We start from the raw sequence: 25,217 nt of genomic DNA on the forward strand, positions 1-25,217 counted from the left end.
TGTGGGTGAGAGGAGTCCATTTTCCTCCGCAGAAGGGTTTGGAAATCTCGAGTTGATGGATATTTAAAGATATCTTATAAAGGCAGCAAGTTTGGGACCTTTTTATAGGCATTTTGTTAGGCTGCTGTGGTTCTTTAATTAAAGCTAAGGATTGGTGCTAACTTTAAGATCCCAGCCTGAAGCCCCAGTTCCTTTATTGGAGTACAGTGATTAATCTATAGTTTGGTCTGTGTTTCGGAAGAATAAAAACAAAACAACTAATTTTACTGAGCATCTTCAACATACAGTTGACCCTTGACCAACGTCTGTTTGAACTACGCAGGTCCACTGATATGAGGATGTTTTTCTGTCAATACAGTATGGTGCTATAAATGATATCTCTTCCTTATGATTTTCTTAACATTTTCTTTTTCTCTAGATTACTTTATTGCAAGAACATGGTATATAATACATATAGCATACAAAATATGTGCTAATAGATTGTTCGTGTTATCATTAAGGCTGTTAGCATTAGTAGTTCATGTTCTCACGTAGGCTATTCGTAGTTAATTGTGGGGGGAATCACAGTTACATGTGGAGTTTTGACTACATGAGGAGTTGGGGTTTCTAATGCCTGTTTTGTTCAAGAGTCAACTGTATTTAATATGTGGTGACTCATTTAAGGCCATGAGGTGAATATCTCTGTCCTCCCATTTTATAGTTGAGGAAACTGAGGCACACAGAGGCCAAGCGACTTACCTGAGGTCACACAGCTAGTAAGTGGCAGAGCTGGGATTCCAACCTAGACAGACGATCTTCTGAGGCATTGCTCTTTACTCCCATTTTCCAATGTAATTATTACATGTAAATTACATGTAAATTCTTCATGGAAGAAATGAACTGTATTGTCTTTCCATTTCACATTCTACTTGATTTTCCGGCAATTTGTTTTCTTTACAAAAATAGGAATTTTTAAACTCCACTTAGGAGAAGAATGATAGAAGAAGCATTTCTCATTACAAACGGCTATCTCTTAAGATTTAAGAGTTTGTATTCACCCTGTTTAGCTTTTCAGTCTCCTCATCCTAGACAGCAAGTAGTTTGCCAAGATAGGCCACAATACTTGATTTAAGGTGAAAAAAAAAAAGCATGTATCTTTTTATAAGCAAATACGGCGATAATGGACAATACTCTCTCTCTCACGTCTGTGTGTGAAATTACGTTACCTTTTAATGAGGACGAAATGTGGACCCCCCCCCCCCGGAATGTATTCAGTTCTTTTTAGCAATTTCTCTTGCTGTTTAGAGGCACATTCTTTTCGTGGTTTGTCCATATTTCAAATGTATTTTTGACATTAGGAACTAAGTGCTGTACTGACTCCATTCCATTTAGTACAGACACTGACTACCTACTACATTGCACTATGTGCTGGGCCCGTGAGCCAGTGCCCTTATCATAATAACACATATAGTCTCTAGAGATTAAGAACATCTCATTTTCAAAATCTAGAATCTGAATTTTATTTTTTTAATTTTTTAAGAATGTTTGTTAACTTTTGAGAGAGAGAGAGAGAAAGAGAGAGAGCATGCACGTGCAAGTGAGTGGGGGAGGGGCAGAGAGACAGAGGGAGACAGAGGATCCAAAGGGGGCTCCACACTGACAGCGGAGAGCCGGACACGGTGCTTGAACTCACCCACCGTGAGATCATGACCTCAGCCAAAGTCGGATGATTAACCAACTGAGCCGCCCAGGTGCCCCTAGAATCAAAATTTTAGAGCTTCAGGCCATTTCCAGATGGCCTATAGTCTGATCCCTTCATTAAATAGATGGTGAAATGGAGAGCCCCAAAATGGAGAAAGACTCTCCCCCAAAGTCAAAAACTCTAATGGCAGTGGCTTTCTGGATCTTCTGCTTCCTGCCCACTCTTCTTTCCATTTCATTGCCTTGAAGCTTCTGATTCTGCACACACCCCTCCTTCCAAGTGGTTATTTATTATCTCCTCATGATTCTCTTAGATGTCTGTGGTCTCATTTTGATGCTAATATGATCTTCCAATTCTTTAACCTTATTTTTTTTTTTTTCATGGCTTGCTTCTTCCCTTTGCCTGACCACACACCTGATAGATTTGTCTCTCCCGAGTTTCATAGACAACTCGGGAGTGCCACGTGTCTTTTGAAGACCTGGGAAAGGAAAGCAGTCTACAGCGACCCTCCTGAGACCTTCCCCCCAAAAAGTACTGGCCCTTAGCTCCTTAAAGATAGTTGGGCTTGTCCAAGGGCAAAGGCTGGAGACCCAGACCTTGCTTTTCAGACACCCCTAGACTGGAAAACATCCTTTGGGGGTAAAAATGAGGACATGAAATCGCTTGCTGTGGTACCTTTCATTCTGTTAAGGACACTGAAAACACAGTCTGTCATCCTTGACATTTTAATTGAAAGAAAAGCTTACATAGATTTCAGCCGTAAGCAGTATGTTTATACAAGTGTATAAAGAGGAATAATCTGTCAAGTTGGAAAACTCTTAATGCTACGGGACTCAGTTTAGTAATTGAACAATCCAACATGAGCTCACACATCTTACCTTGTTCCATGCCTCAATAATTTTTAGTAGAAATACTTTACCTAGAGGCATATGGTTATTAAAAAGGAGGCTCGGCTTGCTCAAAGTCTGGAATTATTAGCTCATGGCAACAAGCCCGCACTGGAGAAAGACTGTTGGGTCTTTGTTTTCACAACTTTACTGCGATTTGCCATCTTATTTTCAGAGTCTAACTGATGTGTTGTTTGGGAAGTTTCTTTTTTTTTATTTTTAAAGGAAGAAAACATAATTTCACATGGATGAGTGACTTCTCGTGTTAGCAGTACTGCAGAATGTTACTACTTCGTTGCAAAGTCCAGGGAGCAGTGTGAATATCAAAGGAAATAGACCGTGAATTTATTTTAGTGTAAAAAATCAATAATAACTTAGTTATGGGAGCCATCAAGGTGTGATGGGGGAAGCCCTGTGTTGCAAGTTGAATAGAAGTCCTGCTTCTTTTCAGGACCCGTGTGACCTTGGGCACATTTAAATGTTTCTGAATTTAGCTTACTCTGAGTAAAATAGGGGTAATCTGACCTATCTACCACATGGCATTGTTTCAAGTCGCACGAAGGTGAAAATATTTTGAAAAATATGACACTATATAAGTGCAACATAAAAAGTTTCATGCAAGTGCAATGTGTTAGTAATTATTTCTGTATACACAAGGGGAATTAGATAATTTATGTAATTATTCCGATACCACTCTTGCTTCAGTGATCAGAATATTCTGGACAAATGATTATTTATTGGGCCAAGCTACATAATTACTTCAGTCTAGTCCTTTGTATGCCCAGTGATGGGTAGAATAGATTTTTTTTTTCTTTCAGCGTTTGTAGTTTTAAAAGCCCAAGCAAGAAGCCTAGAAAATGACGCAGTTTTGTACATGGGTTGGGAAAATTGTTTATAGAATCTGTGTAAAATAATAATTGAGAATTCTTCAGAGCCCAAACATACAGCGTTCTCAAATAGCCATTTCTATTTCAAGTATATATTGCTAACTGGTTTGACTGCTGTCATTAGGCAATTATTATTATAATTCCAAGGGAGTTCAGTACCCTGAAAGGCTTTCTTAATTAACGAGGGAATGCTTGTTATTTAAAAATCTAGTACATCTATGCATGGTGTGGAAGTAACTGATCTAATAAGAACATTGATTAAATGAAACATACCATTCCCCAGCTACTGTATCCAACTGGGAGTTTTCCATAGTTTTGTGAAGCATGAAAACTCATTTTAAATTTAATTACTTTTGCATCTCCATTCACATCAGCGCTGTGTAATTGATTTCTTTTTTCATAATAGCTCATCAATAAACACTGATCACCAAGATCATCATTAATATGCCATGTTGGAAACAAAATGTCAATGACGATACTATGCCGCTCTTCCTTTCTGAGGATGATATGGCGTATCAACATAATAAAATGTTCTCAGTTATCTCTTTTTGCTTGTCCCTGTCTATACCCAAAGCATTCCTCCTGGTGACTAGGGAAACAGACATATGGTAGAAGGCTTAGATGTACCTATATGTATGTGTACATGTATGTGTGTACATCTCTCCGTCTGCCTGGATATCTATAGGCGAATGGATGGATAGATGATTACCTATCTGTAGAGATGCTCTCAGTGAGTCTTTCTCATTATAAACCAGGGCCGTTCAGATTACTAACTTTGCACCTAGAGGAACTGACCATTACTGTACAGCTATTTTCTTTCCAGAAAAGGTCACAAACAAAACATTAAGACTGGAGAATATAAGGCAAACCTTGCCTGTTGATAGAGCCACATTTATACTTATGTGATTCGAGCTGTCCACCTCTGAGTGAGATAAGCTTTAGGACCCAGTGAAATTACAGCCTACTATAGAATTTTGGAGCAATGGACATCAGCAGTTTCCTAGAACTCTGAAATGTGAAGGACCTTCAAAGACCCTACTAATCCTCTTGTTAATCTATACTCCAGAAATCCCTAGGGCACATGTCAAAAAAATACCCATAATACTCATTTGCTTTTCTGAAAACACTCATTTTACTGTTACAGGCTACTTACATTGACCTATCCGTGTAACCACTCGTGTACACGTTCCATTAATAAAGCTGGGTGCCATTTGTGTACCTTGACATGGAGTCTGTGTAAAGGTTTTATATTCTTTTATATTTTCATGTATATAACTTCTTTTTGTAATTTTTTTTAATGTTTACTTTTGGGAGAGACAGAGTGTGAGCAAGGGAGGGGCAGAGAGAAAGAGAGAGAGAGAGAGAGAGAGAGAGAGAGAGAGACAGAATCCGAAGCAGGCTCCAGGCTATGAGCTGTCAGCACAGAGCCCGATGGACGCAGGGCTTCAACTCACGAACCATGAGATTATGACCTGAACTGAAGTCGGACGCCTAACCGACTGAGCCACCCAGGCGCCCCTCATGTATATAACTTCTTAAACATATAAATATTGACTAATTTATGACTAATCCTTCCAAGATGCATGTGCCTGTGATAGCTAGCTATATACCCAAGGGAGCTATTAGGCAAAAGGAGTAGAAAACCTAATCTTCTTTGGAATTTCAACAGCAATGCAAAAGAAGAACATGTTGGCATTGTTTCCCCTGTCTCAATCTCCCACTTCTCCCTAAGTCAGCCACGGGAGGCGAGGCACATGAGCTCCAAAGAGGCTTCTCACAGTACTCTGGACGGGACTGTCCTCCCCTGAAGCATAGAGAGGCACCCAGCCACACCAAACACCTCCATCTGCAGTCATTACCCAGCACTTAGCAGGAGGGAATCTTTTTTCTTTTTAAGAAAATGCATTAATTCTGGAAGCAGAAGCTTCTTTCGTGGCATTCAGGATAAGGTGTCTTAACATGAGGGCCTCAGAGGTCCTGGGGGGGGGGTGTTTGTTTATTTATTTGTTTTGTTTTATTCATTAAATCTTTAATTTAACTGTTTGACATTTATAGAGCTCCCTGGGGCAAAAGTATCAGGAGATTGAGAATTTAGCGGAGGAGGTCACTTATTTGCCATTTTTCATAAACACAAATAATTTCCTTTTTCCCTCAGCCACACATTCCCTGGCTCATTAAATCAATTTGAGTTCCTGAAAAAATTTTGTTCTCAGGCAAATTGAAGCAAAAGCTCAAACCGTGTACTCCCCCGAGGAATGCTTACCCGAGTTCTGCAGGTCAGGCCAAAATCAGTTTCTGTCAAACATCCTAACACCTCCAGTTATTATAAAATGAGGGATTGGTAATTGGGGGCTGGGCTCAGGACTTGCCCGAAAAAGGCCAGCTATAGTGGCATGAACCTCAGTCTTGTTCCTTTGGTTCCTTGGTCCTGGCTTTGTTTTTTGTTTTTTGTTTTTTTGTTTTTTCCACCCACGCTGGAGAATTACGAAAAAGTCAAAACAGATTTCTATTGGGAGTTCATGACTAAAGTTGGCTATTCAAATCCAGACGGTGCAAGTATGTTCCCTACAAAGCCGGGAGGGCTTCCAGGCAGAGGCTTAAGAGAGTGTGGATAAAACAAACGCACACAGATCTCAGGGTCTAAGATCCTCCCAAAGGGCGGAGAATTCTGAGCAAAACACAGGATTTCGCCCCCAAGTCCCTTCCCTAAGAAGCAGGGGTTGTAGGAGATTTACCGACTTGTTGACTATTGAACATGAGTTAGATAACAGAGGTCAGGAAATGAAGTGGAATTTGATGTATTAACTAGGAAGCAGCAGAGGAAGCCAGGCTTGTGTTTTATTTGTTATTATTTCCCTAATATCCTCAATTATGTGGTTCCCACCAGAGGATCTGATCTGTTGCTCGTGTAATGGTGTTGTCCCCGCTGGTTCTGGACACAGGCAGTGAATCCCCTGCCCCAAGGCATCAGGAATAATGTCTGCTTTTTGTCTGTGTTACCAGGCCTGTCCCAGGCTCTCTATCTTCTCTGCTACATCTCCACAACAGACAGAGACAGCCCATGCCAGCCTCCATGCCTGGGACCCTGCCCAACCCAACAATGCCGGGATCTTCTGCCGTCTCGATGCCAGTAAGTGCTTCTTGCTTCCACCGAATCCTGCTCTTTTGAAGGCACTAAAGAAAAGCTGAGCTCTAAGCTGGGAAGAGAGTGGCTGCTTCTGGATGAAGAGTCGAGCTGTGTGCTACTTTGGGTAGAGTGCCCGGTTGTCTGTCGCTAGGTGTCTTGCTGGCTCTCCTGTCCTTCAGTGCTCTCGTAGTGAGGCCTGGCCCCATCTTCCTGCGGGCGAGCGAGCTTGCCACACCCAGGGAATGGAATTTGTTCAAGGGCACAGTGTTTTATGACTCGCCCAAAGTCTGTATAGCGTGGGCTATATACAGAGTGTCTCTAACTCACCAGGGAGTGGTCTAGCCAGGACTCAGAGTAACAATTATCATGATAAAAGTAATGATGATGGTACATAATGCCTGCTAATATGTAGTCCTGGGTATCATGTTCTACTAAGCATGCTCACAGCATTTATGGGGTGCTTACCGTGTGTTAGTCCCCCCCGTAACCATTTCATCAACACATGGAACAATCCTGTCAGGTACGTACTATTTCTATTCCCCTTTGTTCGAATGAGAAGAGTAAGGCAGGTAGCTTGCTTGGCTGAGAGGCAGCATCGCTGAGTTTTAAACCCACCCCGTCACCTCCTGCATGGTATGTACATTCTCTGCTTTCACCGTCACAGCAAACCCGCGAGGGACGCCTTGTTATTACCTCCATTTTACAGACGAGAAAACTGAGGCACTGGCCGAAGGTCACAGTTAGTAAGTGATGGAGCGTCTGGATTTTAATTCCAGGCGGTATGACTCTAGAGTCTACACTTAATCATTATATTATACCCCCCACCTCTGAAAACAACGCATTCGCCTAGAAGGGACATACAGACTATTCCAGAGCAAACCTTGCTCTCCTTCCACGGGATCCCCTCCCTGTCTTTCTTCATCCTCCCTGGCTTTGTAATTCGGGGAGCATGGTTGGTGTCGTTATTCCTGGGGCCACAGGAGTTTTTCAGAGCCCTAGAGGTGATATGACAACTCAACGAAAACCCTTCCGCACCAGTATCAACAATGCCTGGCAGAGCATTTGGGCATTTTTAAGAAATTGTTTACATTTGTCACTTCACGTTGCTGGCATTGCAATCCTGTGGGAATGGGGTCGCGGTAGTTATTGACGTGCTCATCCTACAGGCGAAAAGCTAAAGGGTAAGAAGTTGAAGGCAGCCGCCTAATGTCACACAGCTGTGACAAACCCCATCGCAACTTGCGCCGAGCAGCTCAGATTCTCGAAGGTTGAGCAGTTGGCTGGTTTATCTAGGTGGAGGCGGGGAGGGGGGGGGGCAGGAGTGTGGAGGCCCAAATTCAGAGAAATGCACCTGCCTACTCCAAGTATTGGATGGTCCTGGCTAGAAAGAGTCTTTGCAAAACCGGGCCAGAAGGAACAGATGAGTTGACACACTTTACCTGCGTTGCTCACCGTAAGCATCTTTAGGGGAGGGACAACAGTGCCACCAAGGCCATTATCCCAGGTTTTATTCAACCCAGCCAGCTACACCAAGAACCCCGCCATAAGCTGTCTTCGTGTAGACTGTAAATCCCTCTTGTCCAACGTTAGTTTCCTTTCATAAATTCCATCCATTAACTAGACAAATGCCACTGCGGTGACCTTTTTGTCCCACTTGAGTAAACCGTACCATTTCCAGGGACAAAAGTGGGACACGGGCTCAGGGAGCGCAGAGAACAGGCGTCTCGCACTGGTTCCCCCACGTCACGTCATTGTACACCGTGACCTCCTGTTGGTGCTTCAGAATAGAAGTAAAAGATCAGGTGCGTGATCAAGAGCCAGTGTAGACAGCAAGTCAGGGATGCTATCCCCACACGAGTTCCCAAGCCCTTGTCCCTGACGCGGACAGCTGCCATGACAATAGTATCAGTCTAGAGCACTGATTCTCGACTGGGGGCGATTGTCTCCCGCAGGGGATATTTGGAAATGTCTGGAGATCCTGCTGCTCCATCACAACTGGGGAAAGGGTGCTACTGGGGTCAGTAGGGAGAGGCCAGGGATGATGTTAAACATTCTACCAGGCACAGGACAGCCCCCACAAAAAAATTATTTATTCGGGCCCAATAGGTCAACAGCGCTGAGGCTGAGAAACCTTGGTTTTAGAGTGACACTAATGTAACTAATAAAAACGATCATAAAATCGCTAAGAAAAGATACTTTACGAGTCCCTGGTTCTAGAAATCTAGGCCTACTCTTCCTTGATATCAAGTCTCCTGCTCCTGTCCTAAGATTTTGGCATTTTTTAAAAAAATGCTTATTTATTTTTCAAGGAGAGAGAGACAGAGCATGAGCAGGGGAAGAGCAGCGAGAGAGGGAGACACAGAATCCGAAGCAGGCTCCAGGCTCCAAGCTGTCAGCACAGAGCCCAACATGGGGCTTGAACTCACGAACCGTGACATCATGACCTGAGCTGAAGTCAGACGCTTAACCGACTGAGCTGCCCAGGCGCCCCAAGATTTTGGCACTTGAAAGCATAGTCTTCCCCTAGAGTTCCTGCCCTGGGAAACCACGATTCCCTTGGTGTAAAAGATCAGCCTGTCTGTCGGTGAAGGTTAAGATTCTGAACTCACGTGTAGTGCACACTGCCAGACCCCACATCTCACAAGGTCCTCGGTCAGAAGGAAAATGATGCCTCTGTTCAGGGATTGATTCACTCGTTCCCCAGACTTTTGCTGACACCTGCTGTGGGTCAAGGGCTGTGCTAGATCCTGGGGATGTGGTGAACAACAAGGCAGGATTTCATTGTATTGTGAATTCCTACCTTGAACATCAAATGTTGACATAATTTGGGAAGAGGAACCCTCCTGTGTCATTACAAAAGCCCAGTGACCTGTGGACATTTGAGCTCCCGTTTTCTGATTTGTTTCAGGGGGAAAGGAGAAGCCTACCCCCCCCCCCCAAAAAAAAGGTAAAAACCTTTATCTGGATGTTTTACCTGCAATTGTAAATGTTGCTTAGTATTCAGCAAACCACTCCCATCTTCTGACTTCTTGATTCTAGTCGCCTCACCCGAGCACACTTGTGGGGCAGAGCCTTATTAGTATAAGCACCAAATAGTTGTCTTGAAGAGGCTCTTGCTGAGCCCTTATAATCACTAAGGTGGAAAAATGCAGTTTTTGTGTTTTTTTTTTAGGTAGAGAAATCAGCCTGTTTTCAACATGCTGTTGAATTTGTGAGTCATGGAGTAGAAATAGTCACAGACTGTAACTTTTCCACAAAGAGGGAAACCCGAGGCTACAAGTAAGCTGCTCTCACGTCCTCGTAGTGCCTGATGGATAGTAGCTTGGAAGCTTTTGGATAATCATTTGTACTTCTCCATGACCTTCCTTCTGGGAAACTGAAAGCAAAAGCTCATTTGGACTTGATGTCCCTCCAGGTGAAGGTCCCCCATTGGAATTGCCAAATGCCTTTCCAAGTCTTCTATCCTCCAGCCTCTGGAAGGGGCTGTTATAAGTAATAAGCATTTTGTGGAGCAATCTTCATGAGTTACTGGTCAGAGTACATGGATGTACTTAATAGCACTGAACTGCACGCTTAAACATAGTTAAAATGGTAAATTTTATGATACACGTATTTTACCAGAATTACAAAAACAATCATAAAAAAATAAAATACCCAGGCTACCTGGAGACTCAGGGCATATGTGAGAGTGAACATGTTATTTTACTGAATTGCTAAGGCCTCAGAAGTTTTTGCTGGCATGCTCTAGAATGTATAGAAAATTCTTCACCAGATAGCTCCTTTTGAAGCAGTTTCACACCACCGTCCACTGCCAGATAACTGGTATGTTCTTTCAGGCTCAGGTACAGCTAATGGTGCTTTGCTGGGACAGGGACTGTCTGCCCGTCACTCATGTCATTTAGTGAACACCTCCATTACTCACACACTGTTGTAACTACAGTCCTGCGCCTGGGCAGACCCAGCAGGGATTGAAGGGATGGAACTCAAGGACGGCAGGGACCCTACGGGGGCATTTACCTCAACTTTGACTCTCCACTCTTGTCTGTGAGGTTTCTGTCCTCCACTCTTGGAAGAGTTCCAGTGATAAAGAACTCTGTATTTTCCAAGACTACCCCAGCTGACTTTGAACAGAAACCAGATTCTCTGAAATTCTTTTTTTAATTTTTTATTTATTTGTTTTATGTGTGTGTGTGTGTGTGTGAGAGAGAGAGAGAGAGAGAGAGAGAGAGAGAGAGAGAGAGAGTAGGGGAGAGGAGCAGAAGGAGAGAGAGGATCTTAAGTAAGCCCGACACTCAGCACGGAGCCTGACGTGAGACTCAATCCCACAACCCTGGGATCATGACCTGAGCTGAAGTCAAGAGTTGGACCCTCGGGGCGCCTGGGTGGCTCAGTCGGTTAAGCGGCCGACTTTGGCTCAGGTCATGATCTCGCGGTCCGTGAGTTTGAGCCCGGCATCGGGCTCTGTGCTGACAGCTCAGAGCCTAGACCCTGTTTCAGATTCTGTGTCTCCCTCTCTCTGACCCTCCCCCGTTCATGCTCTGTCTCTCTCTGTCTCAAAAATAAATAAATGTTAAAAGAAAAAAAAAAGAGTTGGACCCTCAACTGACTGAGCCATCCAGGTGCCCCTGGGTTTCCTAAAATTTCTGACCGTTGTTTTCTGTCCATCCTTTGACAAGTGGAAGAACTTTTGCATTGAAGAGTTTGTTTTTTCCTCTTGAGGAAACTCTAATTATTCTCTGTGTGATTTGAGTATTAAGTGTACTTGCTTTACTCGAGTTCTTTGAAAAGTGCTAAATTTCTACTAGACCGAAAAAAAAAAAAATCAGACACACCCTTTCCCAACTGAAAGAGAGATCTGGTTGTATTTACTCTTTAACAGGGACACCCTGGAGACAAAAATGCCACAACTCATGCAGGTACTTGAACGATGTTAATTGTAGACCCGATGGCAGGCCGGGGGGACAAGGTTGGAGGGGTCAATCACGTGTCATAGAGTGCCCTCAGCTGCTTTCTTCACCCACCCCAGGTCCTAGCCCTGCCGTAAGGCCAGAAGCTGCTGCTATGTAGGGCTGTGACTAGATTTACAGGGAAGGGAAGTTGTGCCTGGACAGCAGCTCAAATACCTGTTAGTCATCTTAATTGTGCTTATGAGTTACGGGGCCAGGAAGATCCACTGTATTTGGGAGCATTACTTTTTAAATTAATTTAGTGTTTTTCTTATTGCTAAAATGACACAGTTTTTGCATAAAACTAAAGGAGGCGGGCGGGGGGGGAAGCCATGGATAACCTGAGATAACCATTTGGTGGGTATCTTTCCAGTGCTTTTCTGTGCATACATTATTCTTCCCAGTTATAAAAAGAAGCATGACTAGTGGCAGTTGGAGGGTTTGCAAAAGTGGAAATAGTCCATACTTTTATTTGTAAACGTACCATGACGACATGGTTCTGGTTGGCATGGGGCATCTCCGATAGAAGGCCTGGCTTTGGATTAGTTCTTTGATGTCCTTGAGTTTGAGGCTCAGAAGTGCGTTGCTTACCTTCCCCAAAGCACAGTCTCTCTCCGGAGTTATTCACAGAGCTTCTAAATGACCCACTTGAAAGAGAAATGCAGCTTTGTCTGTGACCTAGACTGCTTTTCTCAGACTCTGATTCTGTTGCTTTCCTTTCTCTTAGATGGAGAGACAAATGTCAGTGAACTCCAACCTCCTGGGAATGCAAGGTCCAAATCTCAGCAACCCCTGTGCTTCTCCCCAAGTCCAGCCAATGCATTCAGAAGCCAAAATGGTAAATAACAATTATCATCATCCTTCTGTTGTTTCGCGGCTTTGTCTTTTGACTTCTACTCCGACTTCCACATTTCAGTTAAGTTAGGTAGATGGCTCCGTCGTTGTTTTTGGTGAAAAGGTCTTTTCTGTGGAAAAGCAGGACAGAGCTTGGCTCACTCTTTGAGGATATTTGTTATTGAAGCTTGGCATCAGGTGACCACGGAACAAGCATTGAATCGGCTCATGGCCTTAGTGAAAAGGACATTTAGAAGTTTGGGGAGAACCATAGGAGTTGAGGTGGGATATACCCAAGTATATGCATGTTTTCTCATAATGTGAAATTAACAAAAACAATCCAGAGTTTCTCTTCTTCAAGGTGGTCACAGTTTCAGTGCCACTCTTCCTGTCCCCACATCCGTGAAAACAGACATGTGATTTTTCAGCACACACTGGTACGGAAATATTTTTCATTTTTTATTATAGTTGTCAGATGTGACGTTAACTCAGAGGACCACAGCCTTGTTTTCCTGCAGGGTAACTGCACCTCTTACTGAAATACATGATTTCGGGTGACAACCTCCAGTGGCTTTTAACATATGAGATTTATGTGCAGTAAGGTCAGTCTTTCCAATCACAGGGAAAGATTTATGCATGGTATTCTATTAAATATTAATAAAAGCAATGCATGTCTGTCTTTGCACCATAAAGTAAATTTGCTGGTTGTACAGATACTTGAAGTAGGTCATTCAGTTTTCATGTAGTTAAACTCTGACTCCACAATTAGGAGGCTATCAGATGGCAACAAAATACACTGTAGCAAAGTTTTTAGTGTCTGATATTGGATAAGAATAGCTTTGCTACAAGTTAGAGATTTATTTGGTTTCCTGACTGATAGTGTCGGAGACCGTGTCTGATGGCTGGTATGAAGATGTTATTGACAGTTCTGAAAATTAGCCATCAAAACCTACTGGCTTCATTTTCAATGGCAGCAACGTTTTTTGTTGTTGTTGTTGTTTTTTAATGCCTGCTTTGGTCACTTTTCTCTTGGAAACTTTACTCATTTGTCTTTCAGCTTCTTGATTCAAGGAAGCGCCTGAATCCCCAGCATTGGCTACCTTGGGCAAATAAAATCTGTGGTTAAGAGAGTTCTCTTTGCCGTGCCACAGCCCCGGTGACATGCCAAATGGCACCGGCATCTTCAGCAAAGCTCGTTAAATCTTTTTGGAATCGGCAAATATTTTTTCAGCTCCAGCCCTGCAGTGCCAAACCAAATACTTGCTGGCAGAGTAAAGTTCAAACTGGCATCTGTTTTGGAGACCGGAGTAATGCCATTTACTTTTTTTTTTTTTTTTTTTAAGGAAAATAAAAAATGAACTGTGAAGGTACTTAAGAAAAGAACAAAATTCACTTATTCATATGTATGAATAAGTGTTCTAGGTCTGAGCATCCGATGCTATTCCCCCAGCTGGATTACTTCTGAATCATCTTGTTTGGTTCAGGGTCTGTAACCCTTTTGAGGGACCTCCCAGACAAACTTTAGGTGGATTCTTACACACAGTTCCAAACCAAATTTCCCTGCCAATTGATTTTCACTGGATTATATGCCACCACTTGACTCAGAAATGTCCTACCCTTCTCTTCTTACTGGCAAAGAAGGAGAATGCTTCCAGAGGGAGTACGGGTTGATAATCGTATATACGTATGAAATAAGAACATATGATATGGCCAATTATCGTGAATAATATCAGCCAGGGACAAAAGGAAATTGGTCTGTACCTATAAAAGAGTGTTAGCCCACAAATGTTTGTCGAGTTAAATTTACTGAGCAAGCACACAACTCTGCTGATTCATGCTCTAAGTGGATGAATATTTCCAGATCCATGATGTCTGGGCTAATGAATTCCATCATGGAGTTAGGGCTTAGGGAGCACAGTTTTTTTTTCTCTCTGTCCTAACCTCCCAGCCCTAACGCCATTATCACCGATCCATTATTCCAAAGGGGGAAATGGTAGCCACTTACATTTGGGGGAATAGCATTTACTTAGTAGCCTGGAAAAGTGTTTAGTAATTGGCTTTTAATGCATTACTCAGCATCTCTATTCTTATTCTGCCTTCTTTATTCACTGGAGAAGCCAGTTATTGCCGTCTACTAACCATACAGTATTTTCTAGCAGCTTTGGGCTGCTCAGATGAAAAGCTTTTACGAAAGACAAAGTAATGGAGAAAAAAAAAAAAACTTCCACGATTTTAATGTCAGCCAGAGCCTCCCCAGGTTTCTCTGAACTATGGGCTTTGTTGTTCTATGCCTAATTTTCTTCCTGTGTAAGACGGGAATGGATTCCAGATTTCAACTCAGACTCCTGTTTCACTGTTTTCAAGGACTTTTCCAAAGGTCACACATGGGCTATTGTGATGAATGCACTCTGCGGGGTGTGTTCTCGGAGCACATGAGAAACCAGAGAGCTGCGAGGGAGCCGTCGTCCACACCACAACACTGCATGCCTTATTCTCCGGGGGACAGCAGTGTCACAGTGTCTATTTCACATTCTCTATTGGCCACTGACAAAAGCCATCATCCTGCATCTCTGGTGACGCTTGGAGGTCCTGGAGGTGGACAAAAGATTAAGACAGGATTGCTTTAACTATACGGCTTTGTTGGAAGCTGTCCGACTAGTGATTGCTCAGTAAACTGGCCATTTTTATTGTGGAAGAGAGCAATATCGGTGTCCCCAACAAGCTGTAGAGTGTGTTAATCTGGGACATCCAAATCAAGAAGTACAGTGCCCTTCTTTTCACTTAATGTTTATTGGTCTCAAGCTCTGGACTTCAGTGTACTGAAGTCACATCTGTCCAAGATGGTTTTGTCATAATCTGGCAGATTATAATTGAGTTTTATGGATTCTTTTGCTGAAGAATTAAGCCAACAAACAAGTGAATATATGCATATTGGATTTTGTTTTGGGGGTCAGAGCAGACTCAAAGCTGTGAGAGCTTTCCATCTTTCCAGCCACCCAAACAACAGGTTCTTAGATCCCTGAGATCTGTGGGTGTCTTCCATGAAAATGGGGTCTGCTAGAAAGGAAATCCACTGGATACCTGATGGACTTTTTTGACATTCACAGGGGGAAGGGAGAAAATGAGGGGGTTAAGCAGATAGAAATGGAAAAGGGGAGAAAGAAGGAGACAGAAAGGGTAGGGGGCATTTAAACCAGACAGGGACACATTTCCAGACTCTTCTGGGTGTGACTGATTCTGTCGTGGTGTGAATATGGTGTTCTTAGAGTTACGTAGATTTGTGTTCATTTCTATTTGTGAGAATGAGACCAATCCTATCTAGCTTTAAAAGAGGTTTGTTTTCTTTCTTTCTTTCTTTCTTTCTTTCTTTCCTTCCTTCCTTCCTTCCTTCCACCAATAATGAGACTGGAAGCTAAATAAGGGGGTGGGGGGAAGTTGTCCGTATGCCTGTCCTGTGTCTCAGTAATGTTGAGATGATTACCGTACTGAAACCAACTAAAATGAAGGGTGACATAGAAACCCTCTGGAGAGGGCTGTGGCCACTCTGTCTGGAATTCACCTTCAGTTTGAACAGGGTTAGGGAAGTCCAGGGAGTGTTGATACTAAGGAGAATGTATGTATGTACAGCTGTGATCGGATTTTGCCCTCAGGATAGCACCGTGACAGGGCTGTTGTCCCCATTTCCTAGTTGAGATAACTGAAGCTCCAAGTGGTTAAAAAACTGGCCCAACAACACAGCACATAGTGAAGGCTAACACCTCAGGCTCCAATGACAAAGCTTCTTCATCAAAATATTGACCCTTCAGATAAAAATATCATACAGAGGGTGCCTGGGTAGCCCAGTCGGTTAAGCATCTAACTTCTGATTCAGCTCAGGTCATGATCTCACAGTTTTGTGAGTTCAAGCCCTGCATCGGGCTCTGCGCTGACCCTACAGAGCCTGCTTGAGATTCTCTCTCTCCTCTCTCTCTGCCCCTCCCCTGCTTGCGCTCTCTCTGTCTCTCTCAAAATAAATAAACTTAAAAATGTTAAATAAAAAAAAAGAGTATCATACAGCTTCCAGATCATACAGCTTCCAGATAACAGTAACCAGCAGATGACATCAAATTCATTGGGGTTAATTTATGTTTATGTACAAATGGGAGATAAGGATGCCAGGGATAGTGTAGACGTCCAGATTACCTGGGAAAGATGAGGGGTGGTTGGTAGTTTGGGATGTGCCCCTTTGTTTAACCAGAGCTCTGTGGTCTCGCTGACTGGTTCAGCTTCCCTGCCTCTTTCTCCAAACACATTTTTAAATTTATTTTATTTAATGTTTATTTATTTTGAGAGACAGAGAGAGACAGAACACGTGCGGGTGAGAGGCAGAGAAGGAGACACACAGAATCCAAATCAGGCTCCAGGCTCTGAGCTTTCAGCACAGAGCCCCATGTGGGGTTTGAACTCACAAACTGTGAGATCATGACCTGAGCTGAAGTTGGACGCTTAACCGACTGAGCCACCCAGGTGCCCCTTTAAAAAAAATTTTTAATGTCCTCCAAACACATTTTTTATCTTGATGTTTCTTACTTTACATGTGTGTCCCCCCACTACTCAATTAATTGGGATCTCCTTGAGGATAATCTTTGCATCGTGTAAGCTCCTTGTACTGAGAAAGGCCCCACGAGTGAGACCTGAATTTAACTAGTTGAGTTGAGTTGAATTAAAATAATGAGAAGGAACCAAACAGTAGCGGTGAAAATGGAGGTGGAATGAGGTGGATAAGGGGCAAGGGTGGGGCTCAGGAGAGGGTAAAACAAGGAAAATGCTAAGCAAAGTAACAAGCTGATAAAGAGTACTTGACTACATTTGACTTCTTCGAAGGACAGCTGGAAACAACATCTGGCTTTTTTTTTTTTTTTCCTTGAGAGAAAAGCAATATGTCTGTTACTGAGAAAATAGAAGTTAGATTAGCATCGCCCTCTTAGGAATCGAGAAGGGTCAATACTAAATGCTATTTCTTCCATTGTGATAGACTAGCTATGCTGTATTTTGGTTGTCGACTTGTCAATACATCATCTCTAGTTAGGTTTACAATTTATTAAATGGATACATAAATCTATGCATCAATGAATGAATGAAACAAAAAAAAAAAATAAAGGTGGAAAGTCAAAGCCTTTCAGCGGCAGAGGGTACTTAGTGAAGATCTTGCCCAACTTCCTCGTCTCACAAGTGAGGATGCCAAAAGCAAATAAAAGCTCAGGGAAATCAAGCCATCATTTAAACACAGAGATGGGCCTCCCCGTGCAGACCTTCACGTTTCTACCCAGCATAGTGCTTTTTTCGTCAGCTGTACTGATAAATGACTAACAGTGTTTCTCTTCTTGGCCCATAGTTTCCTCCTGGCAGATTGGCAGACAAGAGCTAGGGCGGTATAGTGAGCAATCCATGGTCAAATCTCCACTTTGTTTTGAATGTCAACCTGGGTGTGTTTGTGTTTGCCTTTCCCCTCCCTAATTATCGAGCTGGATAACTGTTTGCCTACGGTGCCCCTTGACCACCCACTGTCCAACAGATAAATCACAGAGAAGCCTGCCTCCATATGGAGTTGCCTGGAAAGTTTATACACATGAAAAGACAGTCTCCAGGTAACATCTCTCTGGCACTCTTGAGAAATGCCGCTTTTCGATTTGCCTATTTGCTTTAATCACCCCCAGTTTCACTTCCTAAAAGTCCAGGAATTAAAAAAAAAAAAAAATCAGTGAATGAATAGGCTGTCTGCTTCTCAGAAGCTTTGTGGTGAGGCAGGAAATGCTGTTTGACTTTAAAGAAACTCTCATTAACTTTTGAATCATGCCAGAAGCCATGTGTCCCTGTAGCTGGGGATCAAAACATGATGATGGCCCGAGCCAAGGTGGCCACTTTTTTCAGAATCCTCCTCCCTCGCTGCTGTGAAAAAACTGTCCAGTATGCAGATGAGTAGGAATTATGTAAGATTCCATGACAACAAAAACAGCAACAGAAATCTATGCTATCACTAATATGAGTGATGGATCTCATTTTAAAAGCAATTTGCTTTCTTAAAATAACCTGGTAGCAAATAATAACTGGTTAACATTAATTAAGCACTTGTATATATGGCAGAAACTATGGTAAGCATCTTATGTTTTCTCATTTGATCCTCACATCAGTCTGATGAGGGAGATACTATTCCATTTTTTTTTTTTAATTTAATGTTTATTTATCTTAGAGGGAGAGAGAGAGAGAGAGAGAGAGAGACAGAGTGTAAGCAGGGAAGGGGCAGAGTGAGAAAGAGACACAGAATCCAAAGCAGGCTCGAGGCTCTGAGCTGTCAGCACAAAGCCCAACACGGGGTTCAAACTCACAAACTGTGAGATCGTGACCTGAGCCGAAGTCGGACACTTAACCGACTAAGCCACCCAGGCGCCCCAGGGAGATACCATTCTTACTCTCCTTTACTAATAAACTGAGAGGTTAGGTAACTGGGGAAGAACATAGAAGCTGGTAAAATGTGCTGGGATGTGAACCCAGGCTTTGGGCCCTTGGTCCTGGCTCTAAACCATTATGATTTGCCAGCAGGGGAATGATCATCCTATGAGTTTCTATTAGTGGGGCACTTTCCAAACTGCAAAGACTTCTGTATACAGATATCATTGGAGCCTCATAGCAACCCTGTAAGGTAAACATGGAAATATTACTATCTTCATTTTATAGACAGAGAAGTTGAGTGGCCTTCCCAGCATCATCCAGTGGCATAACCACACCCTGCACCCAATATTCTGTGGTTTTTGTCCTGTTTCTACTTTATCACGCTGTCTCTGGTGTCCCTATGGTAACTCATCCTGAATAGAAGCAAGCTCTTACCAAAACAAAACTCAGTGGTAAAAGTAAGAGGAGGCTCAAATTAATAGCTCAGGCCCAGCTACCTATTAGCTTATGCCTATTAGATTCTCTGTTCCTCATCAACTAAACACAGGAAAGAAGGCTGATCCATATTTCTGTCTGGCCAGGACAAATGCTGAATATGAGCTTAGTTATGGTTATTAAAGAATTGAAAGCAGGAATATTTCTCTAAGAGTGAACAGAAACCCCAACTCTTTTCTGTTGGCTGAAAGTATACCCCATTCATATGTGATTGCCACTTTGCCCTTTTAAACTATAGAAAGTTGAATTTAGGAATTTATCATGCCATTTTTTTTTTTGTAAAAAGTAAATGATCCGATTATGAGATCCTTGATAAGAGCTAGCAACCATTTATTTATATTTCTACAGAACAGAATACATTTCTACAGGATTACATTCCATGTGCTGATCCAAACTTCAAATACATGGGATTACACATTTGATTATATTTGTTTTGAAAATAAGAATTTGAGAGATTATCAATTGCCTATGAATCACCAAATTCCAAAGAAGGAAAGGAGCTCAGGAATCATTTAAGCAAAATCCTTTCCCTTTAAGAAACAAAGGCTTGAAGGTCAAATTAATAGCTTGTCCAAGGTCACATAGCTAATTCCCAGAAAGAAGGGGAATTAGAACTCAATTTCTGGATTTTCAAGTTTCTAGAACTTTGCTCTTCATGTGCTAGGCGGGAATTGACAGGGAAAGCCATCTGCTAGTTGCTGCGATAGTGAATTCTCTAAGGGGAGTGTTTCCTGACGTGTTTTCTGCAGTCTGGCTAGCCAGGCAAAGTCCCTGGGGAGAAGAGGGTCGATCAGCTTTTCCCTTTCGCATCATGTCAACTGGGAATTGAAGGTAACCATCAGACTGCCCAAAGAAATGGGCCCACTTCTCCATAATCCTTCTTGAGACTGGCGGTTCTTGACATGATACCGCTGAGCTAATTCTTATTCACCATCCAGAGTGTGGATACACACTGAGTATTTCATCTCTTGGCACTTAGGACAAACTGCCTTGATCTTGTCTGCCACCAAGCAAAACTAAACTTCCCACGTCTCCTCTGTTTTCCTTGGGTTCGTGGACCTTCTAGGGGCTTTCGGAGGTCTGTATTGTGCTGACGCAGAGCATTGGCCCAGCTCGCCGCTCACACAACACAAAGGGGTATTGAAAGACCCTTTCCGTCTGATCTCGTCTCTTGGCTCCCCCCCTCCACCCTCACCAGCAGCTCCTCATACACACATTCAGACACTCTCCTCTAGGACTCATTGTCTTCCCAGTTTTATTTCTTTCTCTTTCTGTCAGTATCCACCCTGTTTTGGTAACCATGGCAATAGGTGAAACACAATCCCAATATTTGCTCCCTGCCTCTGTCATCCAGCCCAGCACGCGTATGTATTGCCGGGTCTTGTTTTTGTGTTTGTTTAATGTTCCCAAGCCTGAAGTCAGATGCATCTGGGCAAGAGCACTGCACATGGTCCGGTTCGGAACACCCCCTCTCAGAAAGTTTTCAGGCACGTCTTCTTTGTGTTCTGTGTACGTGTGCATGTGCGTGTGTCCCTGTCTGCTTTGGAACATTGTGCACGTAAGTTCAGCTTGTGTCAGAATAGGCAGGGGGGGGAAAAAAAGGAAATTTTACAAATCTTGTTAGGGGGAAGTTCTGCTTTGTAGAGATATATTTTGGTCTTTTTCTTGGAATTTGTGTATCTTTCCAAGATTTTTGCCAGCACAACTAATAACGAAAGTTTGCTTTGCACTTTGGGATGATGCCTCTGCCTTGATTTGGCTTTTTATGTGGCAGCTACAGAAAATCTGTCAGAAAATGTGTGCCTTGAGGGGGATGGAAGGTGAGACATGGGGGTGGATGGAAGGGGTAATGTTTTCCTAACATTTTGGGATTTTTCTTTTCTAAAAAATTAAAGAGAGAACTTAATCTTTGAGTGAAAAACAAACAAGCAGTGTATTTTCCCTCCTGGCATCCTTTTAAGATTGCCTTTTTATCCCCTGCTAGTGTGAAAATGTAGCTGTACTATGGTACTATAGTATTATATGATTGTTGTGTTTGCCTTGGTATAAATAGGATGAATCGCTAGGTTCTCAGACTGGCTAAGCCCCACACAATAACAGATGTCAAGTATTTTTATTTTGAAATGGTGTTTGCAGTCACCAGAACAGAAGACGTGTTTAAGGAAGATGAGATTTTCGTCCAACTGTGCCCTTGGATCCTAAAAGTGCAACCAGAGAGGCAGGGCAATAACGTGATTCCAGTAGCCAGCCAGGATCTGAAGTATAAGAGGGAGCAGAAACACACTCGGGTAGAATTTCAGAGTTGGCAGGTGTTTCCCTTGCACCCTTTCCGGGAACATCCTTCTCCCTTCTGGCACCTCACGTGGGAATGCACCCGTGTTTCCATGGTACCCAAGGGCTCGGTCTGGTCCTGTGTCCCTCCCAGCCTCTCCTGCTCCACTCAGCCCTGCACACCGTGGTCTCTCTCTGAGCCTGGCAATTTCCTAAAGGCTTCTTGCTGTCTCTGGCTGCCTTGTTTGTCCTACTGTAGTTCCTTCGCCTCTGCAAAGTCCCCCCCTTTTTTTTTTCAAGACTCCACTCAAATGCACCTTTCCTGTGAAGTCTTCTCAACTTCCTCAGGTAGAGAGCAGTCTTGCCTTCTCTAAGGGTAGACTGCATTTGCACCTTGTTTATTTCTTCCTTGTGGAGCTTTATGATGTATCATTGTCCGTGTACTTGCCTCACCTCGCCTGTGAACACTTAGAGAACAGAGGCTAATTTGATTCCCCTCCAAGTCCCCAGGTTGGCATCTCTCCTGCATGTTCTAGGTGCCCAGTAGATGTTTGTTGATAGAATGAATGAGGAAAAGTTTGATAAACTAATTTAGATGGGGATGGTACTGTGACTTAAGATGTCACCCCACACTGTGGGGTTTTTAATTTTTTTTTTTTTTTTTTTTTTTTAAGTTCCAGGGATAAGGTAGGACTTAACTTAGATGATTGATTCACAAGTGATAGAATTTCAGGACCCATCACAAGTGGATGGGAGAGATATTTGAGCAGGTGAGAATCCTTCCTACAATTTCCTAAATCCTTGCATCAGTCTGTACCTGGGGTTCTGCCAGCCACAGCCAAGGGCACCTCTCCAGAGAAGCCCAGGGAGAGGCCTCTGAGCCCATTGTATGGTACCTCCTACGGGTGAGATGGCTTTATATTAAGGCACTGTGATACTTCAGTATTGAAATCCCCTCGGTGCAGGCCCAAGATTTTAGTACCTTTTTTAATACATAAATTTGTGAATTCCAATGGACTTCTGGTCAAAAATTAATACATAGCGACAAATTTTTGGAGATACGTTAAAATGCAAAAATTAGCTCACACCGAATGTATACTTTATATCCTGTTTTTTAAAAATTTCACATATTATGAGCGTTTTCCCGTATCAAGTATCTTTTGAAAACATTTTATAATTGTATGATTTATCCTATGGGTGTCACATAAAAATTTTAAGTGGTTAAAATTTTTATTTTATTTTTGGTTTTTCTCTACTCAAAAAAAACCCCTTTGATTATAAAAATAAATTTAAAAAATTGATCTGAAATTATCGAATTACCTTTTTGATTATTTCCATAGGATAAATTCCAAGAATTAGGATTACCAGGTCAAAGAGAATGAAACATTTTTAAATCTTTGTGTATATATTGCCAAATCTTTGTATGTATATTGTATATATATTGCCAATTTTTTAAAATCTATACTAATTTTCATTCCTGTCTGTAATACAGGAGGATATCTACCTTATGGCATTTACACAAGTGTTAAGTATTATCATTTTTTAACAAAATCTTTGCCACTTTCTGTTTGCATTTGTTACGTTATGAGTCATGTTACGTCTTTTTCTATATTTGTTGGCTACTTGCGTTTCCTCTTTGATACATTTCTGTACTTTCCGCAGCAATTTTTCTTAATTAGGGCTAGTATTGGAGTCCAAGGGGAAAATGACGGAGCAGACTGTCCTCTTCCTACTGCATTTTTCAAATTCTTATTAACTAGCTGGCTTTCTGACCTTACTTTACCCATTACACATTTGTTTGTAAGACCTTAAAATACATACCTTAAAATATATTTAGTAGTTGTTTTGGTTGTTTCACTTGGTTTACACGATTTTGCTTAGAAGCACAGTGTTTTGAGAATTTGAAAAAAAATTCTCCGAACGTTTTCTGGTTTTTATAGTTACTCACCTTATTCATTACAAACATGTTGACTTATCTAGGGATATAAATGTGGCTCTGCCACATTTTCTGTGTTTATCTAGCCCAGCCTTTGTCTATTTAAATATATATCTGAGTATCTTAAATAAACTGAAGATACGTCTGTGTCTTTCACATTTGCCTGAGGCAGGATTACGTGGATCCTGCTTTTATCCCATTTATGAGAAATCAACCTCTGACCGTTTTATTTCACCGGTCACTATGTAAGTAGATGGGTCTATATTGATTAAACTTTATCATCATGACTGGATGGTTAAATGTCGCTGATTCCATTCTCCAGCAAGAAAGTTAAACAGAAAATATAAAACAGCTTAAGTCCTGTGGGGTGATATTAATGGAGAATTATTTTAAGGTTGAGTGAGTCTTCTGGTGACCAGACTGTAACCTCCTTGCTAGTGCATAGGCTCTCCAAAGGGAGGGATCTGAACACCTAGCACATATTTGACACAAATTATCTCTGTATCAGATGAATGAATGTGAGTAACTAATTATATAATAATATGAGACACAGTGAGCACAGGCCATATTACTGTGTGATTTCCATGTAGTAAAGATTTAGGGAGGCACTGTACATAAAGTCCTATAGACTTGGCACTTACATGTATTATCTGACTTAATTCTCACAACTATCCTATAAATAGTGTATCCCTGTTTTCACAGGCAAATGACTTGATGTATAGTGTCCAAGATCATTCAAGCAGCAAATGGCAGACCAAGGATTTAAGCCCCACTTTGGGATCTGACCTTTCCATGCTAGGTCTTTGCTTTGGCAACCTAAAAATGACATGGTGACTGGATTCTAGTAGGGATGAAAGCATGGAATCAGCCAGAGTCAATTGGCAAATATTCGTTATTAGTGTCAACTGTGTATTAGGCCTCCTTTTTTTTTTTTTTTTTTTTTTTTTTTTAACAGTATGCCCCTGACATTCCTGAGGGCTTTGCCTGGCATTATTTTGAATCTCCAAACTCACGCCTGTGGCACATCATTTCCTGCACCTAGGGCAACAAGCAGAGAACAAAACCAAATTGTAATGCTGATCCTCAGTGGAGGGCCAAACTGACTGTCAAATCCCCACTCAGAGCTGTAGCCAATGCAGTTCAAATCTGTGCCCCGGCAGAAGTTCAGATTACTGTAGGTCATGGAATTTGAGGGTTCTTTTTTTAATACTTGAAACCTTGAATGTAAATTGGAAAATACCAAGTCTCTATATCTTTAGCAATAATGTTAATAATGACTTTTATTTCATGTTTTAAGATCTGCAGAACATTTTCACACCTTCCACATAGACTATCACGCTAGTCTCTCAAAGGGAGCCACAGCTCTCAACTGGAATTAACAATAAGGTGTTTTCAAATTTGTTTTCTCTTTGAGTAACAGAATGAAGCGTTAAGAGCAAAGACCTGACAATCAGACTGCTGAGAATGAAATCCTAGCTGCATGACCTGGTTGCTTGACCTTTTTGTTCTGCATTTACTCATCTATAAAATGGGGATAATGGTAGGGTCTCTCCTAGAGATTGAGGGTTAAATGAGATGATACAGGGAAATTATTTGGCATAGTACTTGGTATGTAGTATTCCTTCTCTCTATATATATTTCTTCCCCTTTTTCCTGCTTCAAAGGGTACTTTTTTTTATTTTATTGGTTTAATTCATGATGGCTAAAACATACTTGTGCAAAGT

At 42.1% G+C, this 25,217-nt stretch overlaps 1 protein-coding gene across 14 annotated transcripts in view; it reads left to right on the top strand.

Annotated features, from left to right (window-relative positions):
- CREB5 (cAMP responsive element binding protein 5) overlaps positions 1-25,217 on the top strand; it is a 482,366-nt gene that overhangs the window by 378,694 nt on the left and 78,455 nt on the right. For all 14 annotated transcript variants that reach the window (XM_042920979.1, XM_042920962.1, XM_042920972.1 and 11 more), the window contains 2 exons: positions 6,459-6,585; positions 12,256-12,366. In XM_042920979.1, the coding sequence (XP_042776913.1) occupies positions 6,459-6,585; positions 12,256-12,366 (238 nt within the window). The remainder of the gene's footprint in view (positions 1-6,458; positions 6,586-12,255; positions 12,367-25,217) is intronic.

The sequence above is a fragment of the Panthera leo genome, chromosome A2 (assembly GCF_018350215.1).
Source record: "Panthera leo isolate Ple1 chromosome A2, P.leo_Ple1_pat1.1, whole genome shotgun sequence".
NCBI classification, from domain to species: Eukaryota; Metazoa; Chordata; class Mammalia; order Carnivora; family Felidae; genus Panthera; species Panthera leo.